This window comes from Camellia sinensis, chromosome 4, assembly GCF_055761805.1.
Source record: "Camellia sinensis isolate YWXY chromosome 4, ASM5576180v1, whole genome shotgun sequence".
NCBI lineage: Eukaryota > Viridiplantae > Streptophyta > Magnoliopsida > Ericales > Theaceae > Camellia > Camellia sinensis.
The window spans coordinates 210,375,416-210,395,064 of NC_138964.1; the positions used below are offsets into that span (position 1 = coordinate 210,375,416).

At 29.6% G+C, this 19,649-nt stretch overlaps 1 protein-coding gene, 1 long non-coding RNA gene and 1 pseudogene across 3 annotated transcripts; 1 reads left to right on the plus strand and 2 right to left on the minus strand.

The window, feature by feature from the left end:
- Positions 1-175: 175 nt before the first annotated feature.
- LOC114311053 (protein trichome birefringence-like 19 pseudogene) lies at positions 176-2,109 on the minus strand (annotated as a pseudogene). The gene is made up of 2 exons (XR_014365964.1): positions 1,843-2,109; positions 176-1,154 (listed from the first exon to the last, which is right to left on the minus strand). The product of XR_014365964.1 is annotated as a protein trichome birefringence-like 19 pseudogene (transcript).
- Positions 2,110-12,530: 10,421 nt separating this feature from the next.
- Positions 12,531-16,779, plus strand: LOC114307982 (protein trichome birefringence-like 19). The gene is made up of 2 exons (XM_028253474.2): positions 12,531-13,923; positions 15,805-16,779. The coding sequence occupies exons 1-2, from the start codon at positions 12,844-12,846 to the stop codon at positions 16,555-16,557; spliced, it is 1,833 nt and encodes a 610-aa protein (XP_028109275.2). The 5' UTR covers positions 12,531-12,843; the 3' UTR covers positions 16,558-16,779.
- A 2,340-nt stretch (positions 16,780-19,119) lies between these two features.
- Positions 19,120-19,625, minus strand: LOC145789883 (uncharacterized). Its single transcript, XR_014328342.1, has 2 exons — positions 19,529-19,625; positions 19,120-19,443 (listed from the first exon to the last, which is right to left on the minus strand). It is a non-coding gene; the product is annotated as an uncharacterized LOC145789883 (long non-coding RNA).
- Positions 19,626-19,649: the final 24 nt, after the last annotated feature.

Consider the following 19,649-nt stretch of genomic DNA (forward strand, 5'->3'; position numbering starts at 1 on the left):
TTTGTATATCTATTAAAATAAATAAATAAAATAAACAAAGTGTTGCAATGTGACATTTGAATTAAAAAAAGAAAAAAGAAAAATAGTCTTTAGTTTGAAAACTCCTCCGTTTTTAATCCTCTGTTTTGAGCTCTGCAGCAGCAACAATGCCACCTAAATTCAGAATAAAGAAGAATTGAAGACTAAAAAATCTAACATATTTAAATAAATATGATTGCAAATTTGTAGTTACAATTTTGTACATCAATAAACAAAAACAAAAACAAAAAAACAGAAAGAAAAAAAAAAAAAAAAAAAAAGATTTGGAATCTTGTTATAGTTATTCCATATCTGTCTCATTTGTATGAAACATTTTACAGAAGCTTTGAATCGCTTGATTCAGCACTTTCCCTCTTTAACATTTGTAGCAACAACTCATTCCACGTGTCGATCGGACCCGGCAAGCACCAGTGCACACAATCAGCCACTGACACATTCCCACGTGGCGATTGCCCGTTATAGTTTGGGTGGCCATCTGGCCTCATCGCCATCGCCTCTGTAGTATCCAACAACCTAAATTTCAAACCCCTTTCTCTACCTTCCCTCTTTGCCTCCCAAAACTCCCCTATTTGAGCCTCATAAAACTCCCTAATATACCCCTCCACCTTCTTTTCTCTCCTTCTAAACGGCCTCGTCCTCACGCAATACCCTCCAGTATTCCACTCCCCATTCTCAAAGTGGGCCGGAGAGATCGTCCTCAGAAAAACTATCCCCATTGTCCCCTTTGGGCGATTCAGAAGAGTTTTGAAGGCCGTTTGATGAGCCATCCTAAATCCATAGTATTGAGACATTTTTGTGACGTTTTTGATATTGCATTTGTGACACCCAATGACTTGGTTATTGTGATAGTAGATTAGTGGAATTGAAAACCATTGTCCAACTGAGATTATGAGATAATCATAATCTTGAATGTGAGAAGCCCAGGCTAAGTCAACCTGGTCTAGGTGGAGATTCATGGGGGACTTGTGGGAGTCACCAGTTGGGTCCAAATCTGAGGCTCTAACCAAGTGAGTGGTCCATAGGATTGATAGTGTGAAATTGTATTCCAAGTAGAGCCAGTGTTTGAACCTTATGTCTTGTACATTTGATACATTCACAGGACGAGCCACCTGAAAAGTATATGGCAATTACAATCTGAATCGAAGACAATCTATTATTCGTGGCTAGAAATCGTGCCCATCATGATAGTCTACCTGTTTATTTTGTTGTGTTATCTTGTGTGTCATTTTAATTTCATGTTGTGATAATATATCGTATCAAAATTCTTCTACCTCCGTTAAAAATATCAAATGGATGGATACATTTAAGTTTTTTTTTTTTTTTTTTTTTTTCCCCACAAGTCAGAAATTTTATGAAATTAATCTCTACTGAATGAAGGTATTGATAAAAATGTTCAATTTCTACTCAATTTTATTTTCCAAATTTCAAAGAACTAAACTCTATTTGTTTTTACTTATTTCTTCATTTATTAGATTCACTCCGAAATAATAAACAAAAAGATCCTCACTATTGATTCCAAAATTTTATTTTGCATGTTTCTTTTATTCAACTAGATAGAGTTACGTAAGCTATTCAAATATGTCATCACACTTCTTTACTTAAATTGTGTAACTAATCCTTTTTTGAGTTAGTTATCCGAGTCAAATTCAAGTTACACAGATCTAATACCAATCCGACTTCCTTTTATTTTTTATATATATTATCTCTAATCACTACCTGTGTTTGATTTGAATCGTGTTAACTTATCGTGTTTGATTTGAATCGTGTTAACTTATCGTGCCAAACATATAATGCATAACTTACAGAAGCTAAAAGGCACACAAGTGATTCGATTTGATTTCTGCTAAGTGAGTCCCCAATAAATGCCATAGACTTCCCTCTAACAATCTCCAAGAACTCAGCTCCATCAAACATGGGTAGCTCACAGTCATCTGGCTTCCACCTCCATTTCAAGAACTCGGTGTCCAGTCTTCCAAACTTCATACAGTTTTGTCGATCATCGATCAGACACTCAGTTTCGTTTGTGTAATAAGGTCCATTAGAATATGGAACCCAAGTTCCATTAAACATATCACATCTCTGCTCTAACAATCCAAAATTTGTTGAATTAACCTCAAAAAGCAAATTCTTATGGAGATAGAGAGAAATTAGGATGAGAATAACCGAGGTTTGGATCGTTATGATAATTTTTTTTGAGCTTTTTAGTGGTATATCAAATTTCATTTTGGAGTAATGAAATGAAGGAGTATCCATATAGCTAATTCTAACTATTTTAGATTTTTCAGTTTTCAATTTCAATATTCTATAGGTTTGTAACCTATCTAATAAGTTTATTTAATGTAATGTTTTAACGGTCATATTAGGGTCCTCCCTAGCATAAGGCAACAAAGCCTTTGCTTTAGATTTTCAATTTGTAATGTCCCAATTTATTAATACAAATATTTTTAAAAAATATAATTCAATTATACTCTTCTCATGTCATATTTCAATAAAAACTGACACAAATAAATTTAAAATAAATCGAAACTAACAAATAAAATACAAAATATCTCAATCATTCATCAGTTTGACAAATTTCTATGCATCATTAGTAATACCGAATGATTATTTTATAGCTACAAAAAAAAAAAAAGGGAAAAAAAGGATCATTTTACAAATACAAAACATGTCTAAAAGTTTTTTTAAAAAAATCATCATGAAAACAAGGGATAAATTCATAAAAGTTGTTTTTTTTTTTTTTTTGAGAATTTAATGAAGGTAAATGTTTGGGAAATTTACAATTAAGTGAAACTTTCAAAATTATTTGTGAAAAAATCTAATATTTAAATTATTAATATTTATAAAATTTATCACTAATTTATTTTTAATTTTTTTTAAATACCACCATGTGGCCCAATTTAACAATCAAATATGTTCATTTTTTTTTTGTCAATCGATACAAAAATAATTATAAATATGATAAATATATATCATATGAAATAAACCACTAGCCTAACAATAGTTAGAAAGCCAACATGTGGCCCAATTTAACAAATCGGATATGTTCATCTTCTCATTCATATAAAATCATATAAACCAATGTGGTTCTATAATTGTAATTACATGATTTCTTTATAATTCTTTCATAATTTATTTCAAAAATATATTGTTCATACATTTATTTAATGATAAATTACATAGTTCTGATTATTAGATATGTTTTTCATTAATAATCTAGAATTATAAAAATGAAATATGTAGTAGGCCGAGGGATGTAAATTTGGCCCCGGTCAGCCTTATTGGGCCGCACAGGTTTTCGTCAAAATTTAGGTCGGGCCAGGCCAGCTCATGGGCCAGAAAATTAGATTCAAGCTCAAGAGATGGGCCGACAGACTGGGCCTAGGCTCAGGCTTGGCCCGAGGCTGAACATTTTTATTTTATTTTTTTATTTTTTTAACCAAAATTTTTTTTTTTTTCACCAAAAATAACACTGGGCCTCAAGACAGGTCAGGTTTTGAGTGGGCCTTGAGCAGACCAATGGGCCAAGCCTAGCTCACAGGCTGGGTTGGGCTCCAAAACACATGGCCTAGGCCCAAGCATAAGTTCCCGGGCTGGGCTTGAGCTCGGGCCTATACCCAGGCTCAATCGAGCCGGGCTCAGACCGCAAGCGGACTTTGAATGGCTTGTGGGTCATTTTTACACCCCACCAGACTAATAATCCACAAGTCAATCTCTTTGGGAAATCCCACCTACAAAAACATTCACTTTGCTTGGTTCTCATTTTTTAAAAATAATTTTCAGAAAATTCTACACTCTTATTTTTCGTGTTTTTTTGTTTTTACTGAATTTTTTTAATATTTTATGCAAATTTTTTACTTTTTAGACACATCTAACATAAATACACCTAAAAAGTAAAAAAAATTGTAAAAAAAATCTTTTAAAAATTCACTAAATACCAAAAATACAAAAAATACAAGAATTTAGTACATTTTTTGTATCTTTATGTATTTCTTAATTTTTTAAAATATTTTTTCACAATTTTTTTACTTTTTAGACACATCTAAGTAAGGTGCATCTAAAAAAGTAAAAAAAAAATGTTTAAAATTTTAAAAATATTCACTAAAAACAAAAAAAATACGAAAATCAAAAAATTCAACTTTTAAAAAACTTAATCCAGAAAACTCAAACCAAACACAGTGAATTATTTTTCTCTATTTCTCCTTTTGTTGGAATTTGACCCAATGACAAACTTGTAGTTTTTAATTGGAAGATGAGGGGTCTCATCCTATGTTATTTAGAATTTGAATTGTTTCAGTACACGGAATAGGAATGGAAATAGAAATATAATACGTCATATGGTCTAAAATATATTAGGATAGGAGTAGACTTATATATATTATACTTAAGAATTTAAAATACTTTTAAAATAATTTTCTTTTAATAATTAAGTATCCAATACAATTTTTTGTTCTTTCATGTAGGAAATCATTTTTATGAAAATTATGATTCATTTTTTATTTTTTGCCTTGTCAAAACAAAATCCACCTTAAATTTTAGTTCATATATGTGATTTTTTTCTCCCAAGTTAACATTTAAGGAAATATAATAGAAAAAAATTTGGAAATCGTTTTAGATCATTAAATTTATCATTTTGAAACGAAAGTGCATCATATTTCAAAACGTGCATACCAATACGCAATTCATTAGGATATTAATGTTTTCTAAAAACATAGGTCTCGTCATACCTTACATGGGAACATATCATCTGATCATTATAGATATATATGCGTATATGTTTACATATCAGTTTGAATATTACATGTCATGCATGGGCAGTGCTTGATGTAATGTATTAGGCATGAAAATTTTCAATTACGTAAAACTGCCTTTTTGCAGCTAAATGACTCAATTGCAGTGCCAATCAATTGGACATATGACTTTTTCTCTCTTTGAAAAAAAAAAATAAATAAATAAATAATTGGTACCAAAGAATAAAGGTAAATTTCATTTTGCAGTCTTTCATTTTAATCCAATCCGCTTTGGTTTTGTTTGGTGCAAATTATAGAGTTTTTTTTTTTTTAAGGAGTCTATACTAATTTATTTGGCACAATTTGTACTTAGAATTTATGAGATTGAAAAAACTTAAAGAAGTTAATTATCTAGAAGTTGAAGAATGATTACTTTTAGGCCACATTTGTTTGGCGAATTAAGTTGGATGAGATTGTTAGTGAGAGAATAGTTAGTGAAGAGATTGTTAATGTGAGAATTATTAGTAAGGGGATTAAGTAAAAGTGTGTTTGTTTTACTGACAGTATGAGAGATGGTTAGTGATGGGATTGTTAAATTATTTTTATATAAAATAAATAAAAAAAATATTTTTATATTAAAAAAAACTAAAACAAATATTAAAACAAATAAGTGCACTTGATAAAAAAAATTTAAAAAAAGGGTAAATTACATTTACCTCCCCTAAGGTTTCTGACAAATACAGGGACCTCCTCTGTAGTTTGAATAATTACAGTAATCTCCCCTACTTTACCTGACAATGTCAAGATTCTCTCAAAATTTGACCGTCGTTTATACACCTAACCGACCCTGCTGATGTCATCAAAATGTAAGCACTAAAATGTCTATAATGCCCTCAAGTGCCCAATTCAAGAACTGAAAAAAAAAATTAATTTTTTTTTATTTTAAATATATAATTTTATTTAAATATTTTATTTTATTTTGTAAATATTTTAATTTTTTAATTTTAATATTTTAAACTCAAAACACAATTTCACACTCAAATTGTAACCAAACACATAACTTAAAACTCAATTCAAAGATTATATTCAAACCTCATAACCAAACACATAACTCGAAACTCCACACTATTTTCAAAACTCTGTGCTCAAATCATAACAAAACACATAACAAAAAAATTAAAATATTTAACAATATATTTATAAAATAAAATAAAATATTTTAAATAAAAACTATATATTTAAAATAAAAATTATATATTTTTTTAAAAATTTTTTTTTTTAAATTTTCAAATATTTAAAAAATATATATTTAACTTAAGTTTGTATTTTTTGTAAGTTTGTGTTTGAATATGAGTTTTGAAAATAATTTTTGAATTGACCAATACAACCATAAAACTCAATTCAAAAATTATTTTCAAACCAAATACATAACTCAAAACTCTACACTATTTTCAAAACTCTACACTCAAATCATAATAAAACACATAACAAAAAAATTAAAATATTTAAAAATATATATATAAAATAAAATAAAATATTTAAAATAAAAACTATATATTTAAAATAAAAATTATATATTTTTTTAAAAAATAAAATTTTTAAATTTTTTTAATATTTAACATAAGTTTGTATTTTTTTTAAGTTTGTGTTTGGTTATGATTTTTGAAAATAATTTTTTAATTGACCAACACAACCATAAAACTCAATTCAAAAATTATTTTTAAACCAAACACATAACTCGAAACTTCACATTATTTTCAAAACTCTACACTCAAATCATAACAAAACACATAACAAAAAAATTAAAATATTTAAAAGTATATTTATAAAATAAAATAAAATATTTAAAATAAAAACTATATATTTAAAATAAAAATTATATATTTTTCAAAAAAATAAAATTTTTAAATTTTTTTAATATTTAACATAAGTTTGTATTTTTTTTAAGTTTGTGTTTGGTTATGATTTTTGAAAATAATTTTTGAATTGACCAACACAACCATAAAACTCAATTCAAAAATTATTTTTAAACCAAACACATAACTCGAAACTCCACATTATTTTCAAAACTCTACACTCAAATCATAACAAAACACATAACAAAAAAATTAAAATATTTAAAAGTATATTTATAAAATAAAATAAAATATTTAAAATAAAAACTATATATTTAAAATAAAAATTATAAATTTAACATAAGTTTGGTTATGAGTTTTGAGTTATATATTTGGTTAAGACTTTATGAGCTTTGAAAAGATTTTTGAAATTTTCTAATTGTAATTGTGATTCTAAAAGAAAGCCAAACATGTTTCTAAAAATAAAAAAAAAAATCGGAACATGTTTTTACTCAAAATTCAATTCAAAAATTATTTTCAAAAACTCATAACCAAACATATATTTAAAACTCAATTCAAAACTTTTTTCCAAAACTTTATTTTAAAAGAAAAAATTATTTTATTTTTTAAAATTATTTTTATAATAATGATTTGAGTGTGGAGTCGTATTTTGAGTTATGAATTTTGAAAAGAGAAATTTGTTCGGTTATAAATTTTGAAATTTTTCGAATTTATTTTTTTAGGGTAAATATTTTATATTTATTTTAATGTGCATTATATTTCATACATTTATGTGTTGTATTTTTTAATATTTTAAATATATTTTTTAAATATTAAAAATTTTAAAAAAAATTATTTTTTATTTTAAATGTATAATTTTTATTATAAATATTTTTAAATTATTTTATTTTATGATTGCGTTAGTAAATCACGGGCAATGGCAGTGAACAAAGGGTTTTATGGTTATGGTTGAACATATGGCTTTTTGTCTTTTTGTAGGCAAAAACAAGGGTAATATGGTAATTTTCTATATGATACTAACGCCGTTTGTGCAAAATAGACAGAATGGAAAAATTTTGACATTGTCAGGTAAAGTAAGGGAGGTAACTGTAATTATTCAAACCACAGGGGAGGTCCCTGTATTTGTCAGAAACCTCAGGGGAGGTAAATGTAATTTACCCTAAAAAAAATTAAATAAAATAGACGTAATCCTCTCACTATTTCCTAATCTCACCCAAAACTCAGCCAAATTAATCCCCTTACTGAGGAAGATTACTAAACCCTTGGACTTTCAATTTGTCCTTCCATTTCACAACCAAACATGCTGTTGGTGGGACCCACAGTCATGATAGTCCAATCCGACCACTCAAGCATAGAAACAAACATGGCCTTAGTTTCCACTTTTGAATTATCAATTTTCAACTTGGGAAAAATTGCACCAAACAAATCATTTGCCCCTTGACTTTTTAATATATCTCAATCAACTCCAAGTTTTGAGTCAAGTTACAATTAGTGTGCAAATTAACACAAGACATAAATGTGAGTTCTATTAATTAACATGGTCTCACTTAACGATGGTACTACACGTACTAATTGGTATCAATTAGTGTACCAAAGTATGCTGTGACATTGTCATTTCAAAACTATAACCCCACATATTATACAAATTACAAACACCCAAAACCTCTAAAATTATGCCACATCATCCATTAGTACAATAATTGGTATACCAATTAGTACATATAGTATTATTCCTTACCTAATATTGTATCTTAGTGGTGTGTTAGTTCGTACACTAATTAGTGTTTATAGCATTACTCTATAAGTATATGAAGGCACTTTAAAAGCTAATAGAAAACAGCACTTGACAGGATTAAGGTCTTGTTTGGGAACATGTTATTTTAATAACTTTTTGACTTTTTATGAAAAGATGTATAAAAAAGTAGAGAGTGTGATATGACAACATATAGTGACTTTTTAACTTTTTGACTAAAATATATAATTGACAAATAAAGCCTGATTATACTTAACATCCCTATACTTTGATCAAAATTGTATTCATTAATACTCTTTTACTTTTATCAAAATCACATTTCAATTCCTTCACTTTGATTTCTCCATCGATTTTTAAACGACGTTACAAGACTAAACTCAATTATAACTTGACTTGAAATTTAAAGACTAATTAAGATAATTAAAAATTTTAAATAAGTATAAATTATAGGATATAAGTACATTATGACTGGTTGTACATTATGGATAGGAATATTGCTCTGTTGTTTGAGGTTCTCATGATATTGTGTTTGTATTGTTTTCTTTGTCTTTTTGCCTTACGGCTGTTTGGTTCTGGTTTTTTTGGAAGCTAGTACTTGTTATACCACACTATTAAAGAAAACCCAATACCACCGTGGTCCATGCATAGTGACAGCTACGTTCTTGCCCTTGACATTTACATTATAAAGAAATCCACAAACATATTAGAAAAAGGATTCAGAATTTTATTCAAAAACGAAATATATTGACAAAATTCATTATAAATTTATACCTTCTTGTCATTATTATAATGACAAAATTCATTATAAATTTATACCTTCGTGTCATTATTATAATGTAAGTATATTTACCCAATTGACAATCAATTGAGTTAATTCAATTAATTATTTATGTACACTTCTATATGGGAACAAATCCGAAGTAAAGACTAATTATTTTTCTCTCATTTTCAGAGTTCTTTATTAGTGCTGTTTGGTGCAATTTTGTTACAAGTTAAAAGTTGATAATCAGAAAGTAAAAACTAAAAGCATTCATTCCACACTTTCTATATAATTAACTTTTCTCAACTTATTTAAATTATTTCTACTTAAAAAACTATAAGCAGAAGCTGCATCAAACAGTCTAACACAGATTCTTAAATTAAAATAAGTTATAATCACCTCTTACAATCCACACCAAACACCTCATTGTATTGAATTGTTCTTTCTATTTTTTTTTTATCATAAAATATTTTTCTTGTAAGCATTGTTTAGCTTCTAATTATATGTTTTTAGATTATAACTAGGGAAAATTGCATTTGAGTGAGAGAATAGTAAAATAATTTTATTTGTATGATGGTTCAAATCTTTTCGATATATCAGACTTGCACTAAAAACAAATCACTTGTAGTGCAATTATTTAAGATTATCCCATTTATTTATAATTTTTCCTTATAACTGTCTAACTTAATATAATTATTTTTTTCATGGTTATATTTAATATCCTATTAATTAATAAAAATAAAATACTTGCCCAATTGACACATGATTCTCTTCCTTCATGGAACCATCGTACCTGTGAGAGGATACAAAATAAAAATCAACCTCCTCAAATCAGGAGGTATAGAAAGTAATAGGAAAGTTTCGTGAGTGAAGTATCAATAAATTTTAAAATGTAATTTTATAAATTATTCAGTCTCCTTTTTTTTTTTCTCATGAACTTAAAAATTTTATTAAAATGAAAATTACACAAAATGATAGTCACTTACATGTTTGGGTTTAATTTTTTAGTGATAAAAGTAGGTTTCTTCAAATGTGAAATTACACATTTAGGCAATCCGCACTAAAAAAGTTTTGAATTTTCTCTCATTCTGTAACAAATCTCACATTACGAACAAAAGCGTAACACTCTAATGTATCACTCTAATAATGTAACACTCTAATATAACAATTATAAATTTGTCCAAAACTTACTAAGGAGTTTTTGTACTCTTTTTGAAATGTTTGAAGAATCTCACATTCTCTTGAAATATTTAAAGAATCTCATATTTCAAGTTTTTTTTATTTTTTATTTTTTTGAAATATTTTTTAAATAAAAAAGATTCTCATATAAAAATTCATCTCAAATTTGATTCTCATAGATTGTATACCTAACTCTTCTAGCACAATAGAAAAATGGGTAAATTACAAACACACCCCCTGAAGTTTAATTAAATTACAAATCACCCCATGTGGTTCTAGAAATTACATAATGCCCCCTAGTGTTTTTAATTTCATAACAAATAGGTCTTTTTATTAATAAATCATCAAGTTAATTAATAGTTTTTAATAATGTTAAAACTTTATTTCAATTAATAATTCAAATAATTTTATTATTGTATAGGTAAACAGTTAGAAATTTTACTTTTTCAATTAATTTTGTTAAATAAAAAATTCTAACAGAGAAGTATTTGTAATTTTTCAAACCACATGAGATAATCCGTATTTTAAGCAAACCTCAATGGCATATTTGTAATTTACCCTAGAAAAAAAGAAAAGAAAACATAATAAAAATAAGGGTATAACCGTAAATCCAATTTTTAAATAATATATTAAATCTATCTTTTCAAAATCAATGGGACCAATTAGTCTATAAAAAAAATCCTAAGGGGTGGTTTAAGATGTTCTAAATAAGTACACTTTTTGACTCTTTATATAAAAAAAAAGTGTAAAAAGTAGAAAAAATTGATAAAAAAGTAGAGAGAAGATGTTGGTTGATATGACCCAAATAAGTATATGTATATAAAATTAAAAAATGTGTAATTTTTTAATACATGCCAAACACCTACTAAATGGATCACTATTTCTCAAAATAGAATTTATTGATAAATTTTTCAAGTTTCTTCTAAGCAATATTAGAAGATTCATTTGTGATATATATTTCACAATTATTAATCTCTTTATATTTAAGTTATTTGGACTCACAAGTTCTAAACAAAAATTGTACCAAGCACTTCAATACAAAATTCACCCCCAAAAAGGGGGGGAAAAAACCTGCTATATATGTGTGGGTGTTTGAGAAGTGGATTTTTATGTAGATTTTTTTTAGTTGTAGGTTATTATTGGAGAAAAAAATTTTGGTGTTTGAGAAGATAGTTGAGTTTTTTTTGTGATTGAATGTAATGTTTGTGAGAGAAAAAGTAAAATGATTATGGGGTTGCATGTGATGCTTTGTTTGCATTTGTTTTTTTTTGATTTTACAAAAAATTTGTCTTTTAGCGAAAAAAATCAAAAAAAAAAAAAAAAACCAAACACAAACTTCCCAAACACCACATAAAGAACCACTATAAATTGCATCAAACAATGTCAATACATAATCAAAAAGTGCTCAGTCTGAAATATATATAGATTAAGTAAACGCAAAATGAATCTAATCCACCTATTTTTATTTTTGAAAATTCTTTTAGACACAAAATCAATGGTCCCACATATATTTAAGTTATTTTAACACTCAATAATCTTGTGTCAAATAATAACAAAAATTAATAAAAAAATAAGTTTACGTATAGCATAATTCCCAGTCCCACCAAAATTCATATCCTGCAAGTTGCATTAATAATGCAATCCCAAATTTTAATTCACAATAAACTGTATTAACGTAACATTATACTAATATAATATTTACAAGGGTGGTCCAAACATCCAGGCTGGTGGGATGTGGGCTTACAATTCGGATTTTATTCTTCTTCACATAATATTATTATGATGTTACATTACAAGATGCTTTTGTACCGACACTCTAATGCTATTATTTATTTTATATTTGCATTAATCTCCACCTTGTCCAATTCCAATTCCTAATGATTAAAACTATATCTATATACCCAAAAAAAAAAAATGCATTCTCATTGTTTTCACCAGAAATAGGTCACATCAAGGCGATATATATATTTTAAATATTTTTTGTGATTTAATTAAACTTTTCATATGTGACACAGAGTAGAACCCAAGTGATTTTGAGAAAGCACTTAGGTGCGAGTGTGAAGTTCTAAGTTCGAGTCTATACAGAGAAATATCGACTTGCATTATAATTTAACTAATAACTCGCTAACATCCTACCTTATACAAAAGATTAAAAGAATTAAAAAAAAAAATTATGATTAGTTTTCTTCTTTATGATTAATTTGTTTCCATACCAAGAGGATCACACAACTAGCTTTGAAGAAAAATCAAAAGAAAGTACTTACATGGTTTTCTAAACAACTGAGTATCCACGAAACATACATACTTGGGTGAGTTATTCTTTTATCTTTGAACAAAAATGGATTACTATTGTCTTTTTTTTTTTTTTTTCTACATCATTGGTTGGCAGTTCTCTTGCAACTATTAAAAAAACCACCTAGCTTAGACAGATACCTACTAATTTACATAGTAGTACTGGTCCATCCTGCTAGCCATGGTATAAACCAGAAGAATCATAGTTTCTCTTCTTCCTTCACAGTTCCTCTAAAAATGAAGTTCAAAGCAATTGAGTTTCCCAGTATCTCCAAAAACATTGTCCTGCCAATCCTAACCTTACTTCTCCTCACCACAATCCCTCTCTGCTACATATATGACACTTCACCTTCCCTCTTGCCCTCTCTAGAGATCATCAACAACAACGGCTCAAATTCAATCCCTATCCACTCAAAAAACAACCCCTCTTCATCATTGCCGTCGCTTGAGATCATCGACAATAATGGTTCAATCCCTATCCAACTGACAAACAACCCCTATTCACCATTGACGTCTCTTGAAATCATCAACAACGATGGTTCAACCCCTATCCACCAGAAAAACAACACGTCTTCACCATTGCAGTCTCTAGAGATCATCAATAACAATGGCTCAAATTCAATCCCTATCCACCAGAAAAACAACCCCTCCTCACCATTGCAGCCTCTTGAGATCATCAACAACAATGGTTCAATCCCTACCCACCAGACAAACAACCCTTCTTCACCATTGCAGTCTCTTGAGATCATCAACAACAATGGTTCAACCCCTATCCACCCGAAAAACAACCCCTCCTCACCATTGCAGTCTCTTGAGATCATCGACAATAATGGGTCAATCCCTATCCAATCAGAAAACAACTCTCCCTCACCATTGCAGTCTCTTCATATTGATACCAGTGTTACGATCCCTACCAATGATTCAAAAAACCCATTGTGGCCTCTAAAGGTTAACAATGGTTCAGACAATCCATTGTCATCGTCATTGCAGACTAGTAGTCAGATTGTTACTAATGCTTCAACAAGTGTTGGCTTGGAACAAGGCTGTGATATTTTTAAGGGGAACTGGGTTCCATATCCGAAGGGGCCTTATTACACAAATGAAACAAAGTGTGTAATCGACGACAGGCAAAACTGTATGAAGTATGGGAGACCGGACAACGATTTCTTGAAATGGAGGTGGAAACCAGATGAGTGTGAGCTGCCTCTTTTTGATGCTGTGAAGTTTTTGGAGATAGTTAGAGGGAAGAGTTTGGCCTTCGTTGGGGACTCGGTGGGTAGGAACCAAATGCAGTCGCTGGTGTGCCTCTTAGCTAGTGTAAGTTGCCCTATTTCACTCTGTTTGTGTAGTGTGTGTGATAGTTTGCATGAAATGGTACGTTGCCATTCAAGCATCCCAGGGAGGCTTGTTCAAGCTATGAGTTAATAATTGGAAAACAGAAGTTAAAAACCATCTTCCCTCAGAACTTTTCAACTTCTTTATCGTAGGCTATAAACAAAAATTGTCCTAAATATTCTTACAGATATTCCCAAGATATGAAAAGCTATAAGCAACTTAATAAGCTGCACAAAACAAAGCCTTTCTAGTCTAATTTTGAAGTAGTTCAAACAAAAATTTTTGTACATAATGATGTGTCTTTCTGATTTGAAGTTATAACACTGGTCATTGTGGTTCATAAATTCAAAAATATTGTTGTCACACCATTCTAAATAGATTTTTTGTTTAAAAATTATGTTGGTAGATCATTTCTCAGCATAAAATGCTAGCAATTATGTCTTTCTAAAAATAAATAATAATGAGAAGAAAAAAAATCGAAAGCAAAAAAGGTACTGAGTCTCACGTGTATTTTTTAGTATGGATCCTATTAACTTCATGTCTAGTAATAAATAAATAAATAATCTGTTTATATTTGGCATTACTCTTTGTCAAATGTACATTACAATTTGAGAAAGTCTAGATATACAAAATTAAATTACAATAAAGTATCAAGAATATATATATATATATATATATATATATATCAGCACAATATCACATATACATTCTTAATACTTTTCGTAATTTAATTATTTGTATATAGACTCTTTCTTAATAATTCACATTCATTATATACAAATTATCTAAAGTGTTAATCAACCTTGATGTGCATGTATCAACAAATTTTCCTTTTTTGTGTTCTCTTCTCGGGCAAAGTAGGTAGGGTGGGGTGGGTTTTTTGGATAGAATACTACTTGCAATTGACAACATGGAAGAACTCATACAAGAGTGAGGAATATGACAAATTATTAAATACTCTGAGTGTATTAAGTGGCATTAGCTACATAGTACTTTTGGTTAATAAAAAATACAACATATACTAACTATGTCTTCTTTTGATTCTTCACTACCTAGGTGAATCAACATGACTGACTTGTAAAAATTTTTGCTACGTGACTAAATTGAAACACCACAAACAATATTACATGATGGTCAGAGATTATTGAATAATTATTCGAAAAACATACAAGAGAGTGACAAGAACTTGGGTGCAGAGCTTAGTAGGACATGTACGTTGGGCACAAAGCAAACAGTCAGAACTACATCTTGGACACTTGCAAAAGGAATTTAAAGACATAATCCAGGTGGTAATTAAATGAATATGGTTAACAGAAACGTCACCCGAATAATAATTAGATTTTCTGAAACTCATGTTGCTGGAATTGCTATTGCCTTGTGTGAGTGGCATAGTAGTAAGGCGTCATCATGTGATAAAATATTTAAAATTAAAGTTTCCTTGAAGATTTTAAAATTTTCAAGTCTCCTGATTTCTTATATGATGCATTTAACATTGAGGGAATGAAGTAGTTAAGAAGGTGTGGACTCTAAACACTTTTCTGTGCGGTGCCTTGTTACACTATCACTTACATGGGCGGCAAGAAAATCCACCCCCCCCCCCCCCCCCAAAAAAAAAAAAACCAAAAAAATAAATAAATACATAAACCAAAAAAAAAGTACAAAAATTTTGATGTTTAATCTCTTCGAAATTTGAACACATAACTTTTCATAGTATTGTTGTATACTTCATTGTATAACAAAGAAGGTACATATTAATTGGTTAATTGCATATCAAAGAAGGTACATATTGGTTACTTTTCTTATTTGATAAATCGTATGCATTCATCCCATGCACCCAATTAAACTCATCTCTGTATTTCTCAGGCAACCAATCCTGTAGACGTTTCCTATACACCAGACACAAGATTCAGACGGTGGCTCTACATCGATTACAATTTTACCATAATAGCCCTGTGGTCCCCCCTCCTCGTCAAGTCTGAGGAAACCAACCCTCAAGGCATTCTCATGAACCTGTACCTAGACGAACCTGACTCGGCTTGGACCTCTCAGATAAAAAATGTCGACATTGTCATCCTCTCCGGTGGCCAATGGTTCTTCCGGCCATTCATGTACTATGAAAAGGGCAAAATCATCGGATGCTATGCATGCAATAAAAAAAACGTCACCGATCTCATCATATTCTATGGGTACAAGAGGGCGTTCAGAACAGCCTTTAGGACCCTTTTGGGCCTTCATAACTTTAAAGGGATAGTTTTTCTAAGGGCGTTTTCGCCATCACACTATGAGCAAGGAGAGTGGAACAACGGAGGGCGGTGTGAGAGAACAAGGCCGTTTACAAAGCAACAAGTAAGGTCGGATTGGTATAATTTGGAGATGTACAATACTCAAGTAAAGGAGCTAAAAGCGGCGGAGAGGAGAGGGAGGAAGAAAGGGTTGAGATTTAGGTTGTTAGATACTACAAAGGCAATGATGATGAGACCAGATGGTCACCCTAACCATTATGGGCACTGGCCAGAGGAGAACAAGACTATTGCTGACTGTGTCCACTGGTGCATGCCGGGTCCTATCGACACGTGGAATGAATTTTTGATTCAGATGTTGAAGATGGAAAAATAAACGCTTCGCTTCAAATAACAATATTGTGATATGTATCAATATCCGTGATACAATCAATATACCATGTAAATGTCGATGATATTTCAACTTGTTGATCAATTGATAGAAATTTGTTTGATTCATACTAGAAAAAAATTTCATAAGAATTTTAATTCATCCTATGTTTTTCATACAGTTGCAATTACATAGTTTCTATTTGAATGTCTAGCAACAATTTGTAGATGTTGTCGTGTCCAAAAGAATAATTCTACATGTGGATATGGGCTGTCACTAATTCATTTGCATTTTGATTCTAAGAATATACGAAATATAAAACACGCAAGGAAAATGAACTCTTTCAAATTTTAATAATAATCCTAACACTCTCTAAATACCTTCAGGCTTACATTATTATTCATAATAATAAAAGACTCTTAACAAGATTAAGAAACAGCAAACTAAGCAGTTTTCTTGCTAAACACGAATTAAATTATCAAAAATATAAAATTATCAAAAATGACAAATTTTAGTTGGGCTCAAATTCAGAAACTATAAACTGTTAAACATTTCAATGTGAGTTTTGGCCATTGGCATGTTTCTAATTAAACATGAGCTTTTCGAAGCATATGCGACACTATTGGCCCAAGCCTCTGGTTACATCAATTGTGTCATATTGTGTTATTAAATTTTCTAATATAATTGAACGTTCAGTGTTCTCATGATATCTGTAAACTATTTCTTATTTATTGACCCAAAAAAAATAAAGAGTTAAATAATAGTAAACAAAAATAATCCTACATTGACTAGTATTTGGCTTGACAATAGCTTTAAATAAAACAACAAAATAAGTTATCAAAAATAACAAAATAGCCTCGAAAACCATAAATTGTTTTAAGACATAGATACATCACGAGTACACTATAATAGTTTGGCTAGCCAACACATTTAATTATTTTTTTTACTTTTAATCATGAAATAAAAGAGTAAAGACAATGAAGAGCACAATAATTGCATATTGATAAACAAACTCTCATTTTAAATTGTAATGAGAATGACACTTGTTTTTAGTTCTGTCCTCAATATGTTTAATTAAAAGGGCATTATTTGTACCGACAGATGAAAATAATGTTCAAACGACAAAACAAAATGTGTTTAGTTTAAAGCCATGCATTATTTGTTAATCATTTGCATGAATAATAATCTAATAAGGTATATACTCTGAGCTTAAAAAAACAAAAGCTACCTAACAAAAGGAAAAGAAAGTCTGTTAGGGATGTACTTGTTTTGCCACTACTATATTATTCCACAATTGATCATTCAAGTTTAACTCTAAAGCATTGAAAAGGATCCAATAAAACTACTCACACATTCATTAAAGTTGTGCACAAAAACAGTATATGTAACATTGTTGAACCTAATACAGTAATATGCATTTCAAATATTCAAAATAGCATTAGTATTTCAACAGGAAGCATAGAACAATTACACGATATATAATCTTAAATTATTCTTGTTAGAATTTTTTAGGCGTTTAACCCAAAAATATCAATTGAGAATAGATGGAGGGGCTTTAGATTATATGAACCGAATTTGGGTGATGTGGTGAGGCCATATGGGACAAGTCTTTATGCTGCCTGGTTGCATGTGAAGAAAGGTGTAGAGAGATGATCAAGACGAGAAAATAGAGACTCCGAACGGAGACTTGTACCAAAAAACCACTCAAGATCTAGCTCTAATACCATGTTATAGCAATCATATTAACCAAGGCAGTTGGCAGGTCCGGATCATATTAACCAAGGCAGTTGCAGGTCTGGATCATATTTACTTTAATTAATAATTAGAAATTATATCTGAAACAAAAATTCTAAATATAAATTGAAATTTTCATTTTCATTATACAAATAATTTAATATGATTATGATCTGTGGTGACAGGCAAGTTGTACCAGTTTTTCTTTAGATTAGCATCTTTGAAATGACATCTATCTGTCACTAATATAACCCATATTAATCAATCTAAAAATATCTAATTAAATTTCTTATCTAAAAAATTAATGATATTTTTTTTATCAGCATAACCCCCTTGAGATGACAATTCTTTATAGGATTTTCTAATATTAGATTTAAGATTGCCCTTACATAATTAGTCCTATACATAATTTTATGGCTAATTTTGGAATCAAATTGAGTGAACATTAGCATAAAATTATCGAAGAAAAACTTTAAACGAAAAGCATGCCATAAGAATACTTCGAATAAGATTGTTCGAAGGGGTTAAATACACTATTTTAGAATAAGATTATTCAGATGAAGATATTGTGCTTCTAAACCCTAATTGGGAAGATAACAGCTCTCAACAGCAACAGAAATTATAATATGAATAGGTTCCATATCCCAATGGGCCTTATTACACAAATAAGACTCGATGCGTGATCAACCATCAACACAACTGTATCAACTTTGGGAGACTGGATACTTAGTTTAGAGTATAAAGTTTAGGGTTCAATTTTGGGAGTCCAGACATTGAGTTGATGAAGTATATATTAATTAAAGAAGGAAAAGATAACCTAAATACCATCACTAATTACGTCCCACAGTGAAGCTGTTAAAAATATTTATAAAAAAATGATCCAGCACCTATGTTTACAGATTTGATATTTCAAAGGAGAGCATTGAAGATCAAGGAATATGTCACAGCAAGGAAAGGATCAACAGAGCAAGAATGAAGCAATCCAGAAATGCTTGGCAGCTATCAGTACAAACAAGACAGTCAATTTAAAGGATAGTGAGATCCTATTTTATATAGTTAGAAATAATTTATAGTTGATTTTCAGGATGAAGCGTGCCGTTAGAGCTCTTGGGTGGATCTGTCAATAATCTGTTTGTAATCTTCTTGCAGCAAATGAGACTGGGAATGGAAACAAAAGCTGAATAATTTAAAAAATAATAATCTTTGGCTAAAATGGTGGTAAAACACGTACAAATATACTTACAAACTAATGGATTTTCTCCCAAAGAGAAGACATAGATGGGATTGAGAATTAGCCGCTACAAAACAAAACTGACAGGTCAGTGTTTTTTTTAGAAACACTTAGCCTCGGTTAGCATTACTTT

What these genes read in the sequence shown, in the direction of transcription:
- LOC114307982 (XM_028253474.2), top strand. Translation starts at nt 12,844, where the DNA reads ATGAAGTTCAAAGCAATTGAGTTTCCCAGTATCTCCAAAAACATTGTC. An exon ending in TGGTGTGCCTCTTAGCTAGT is followed by an intron (nt 13,924 to 15,804) that starts GTAAGTTGCCCT and finishes TGTATTTCTCAG; the next exon opens with GCAACCAATCCTGTAGACGT.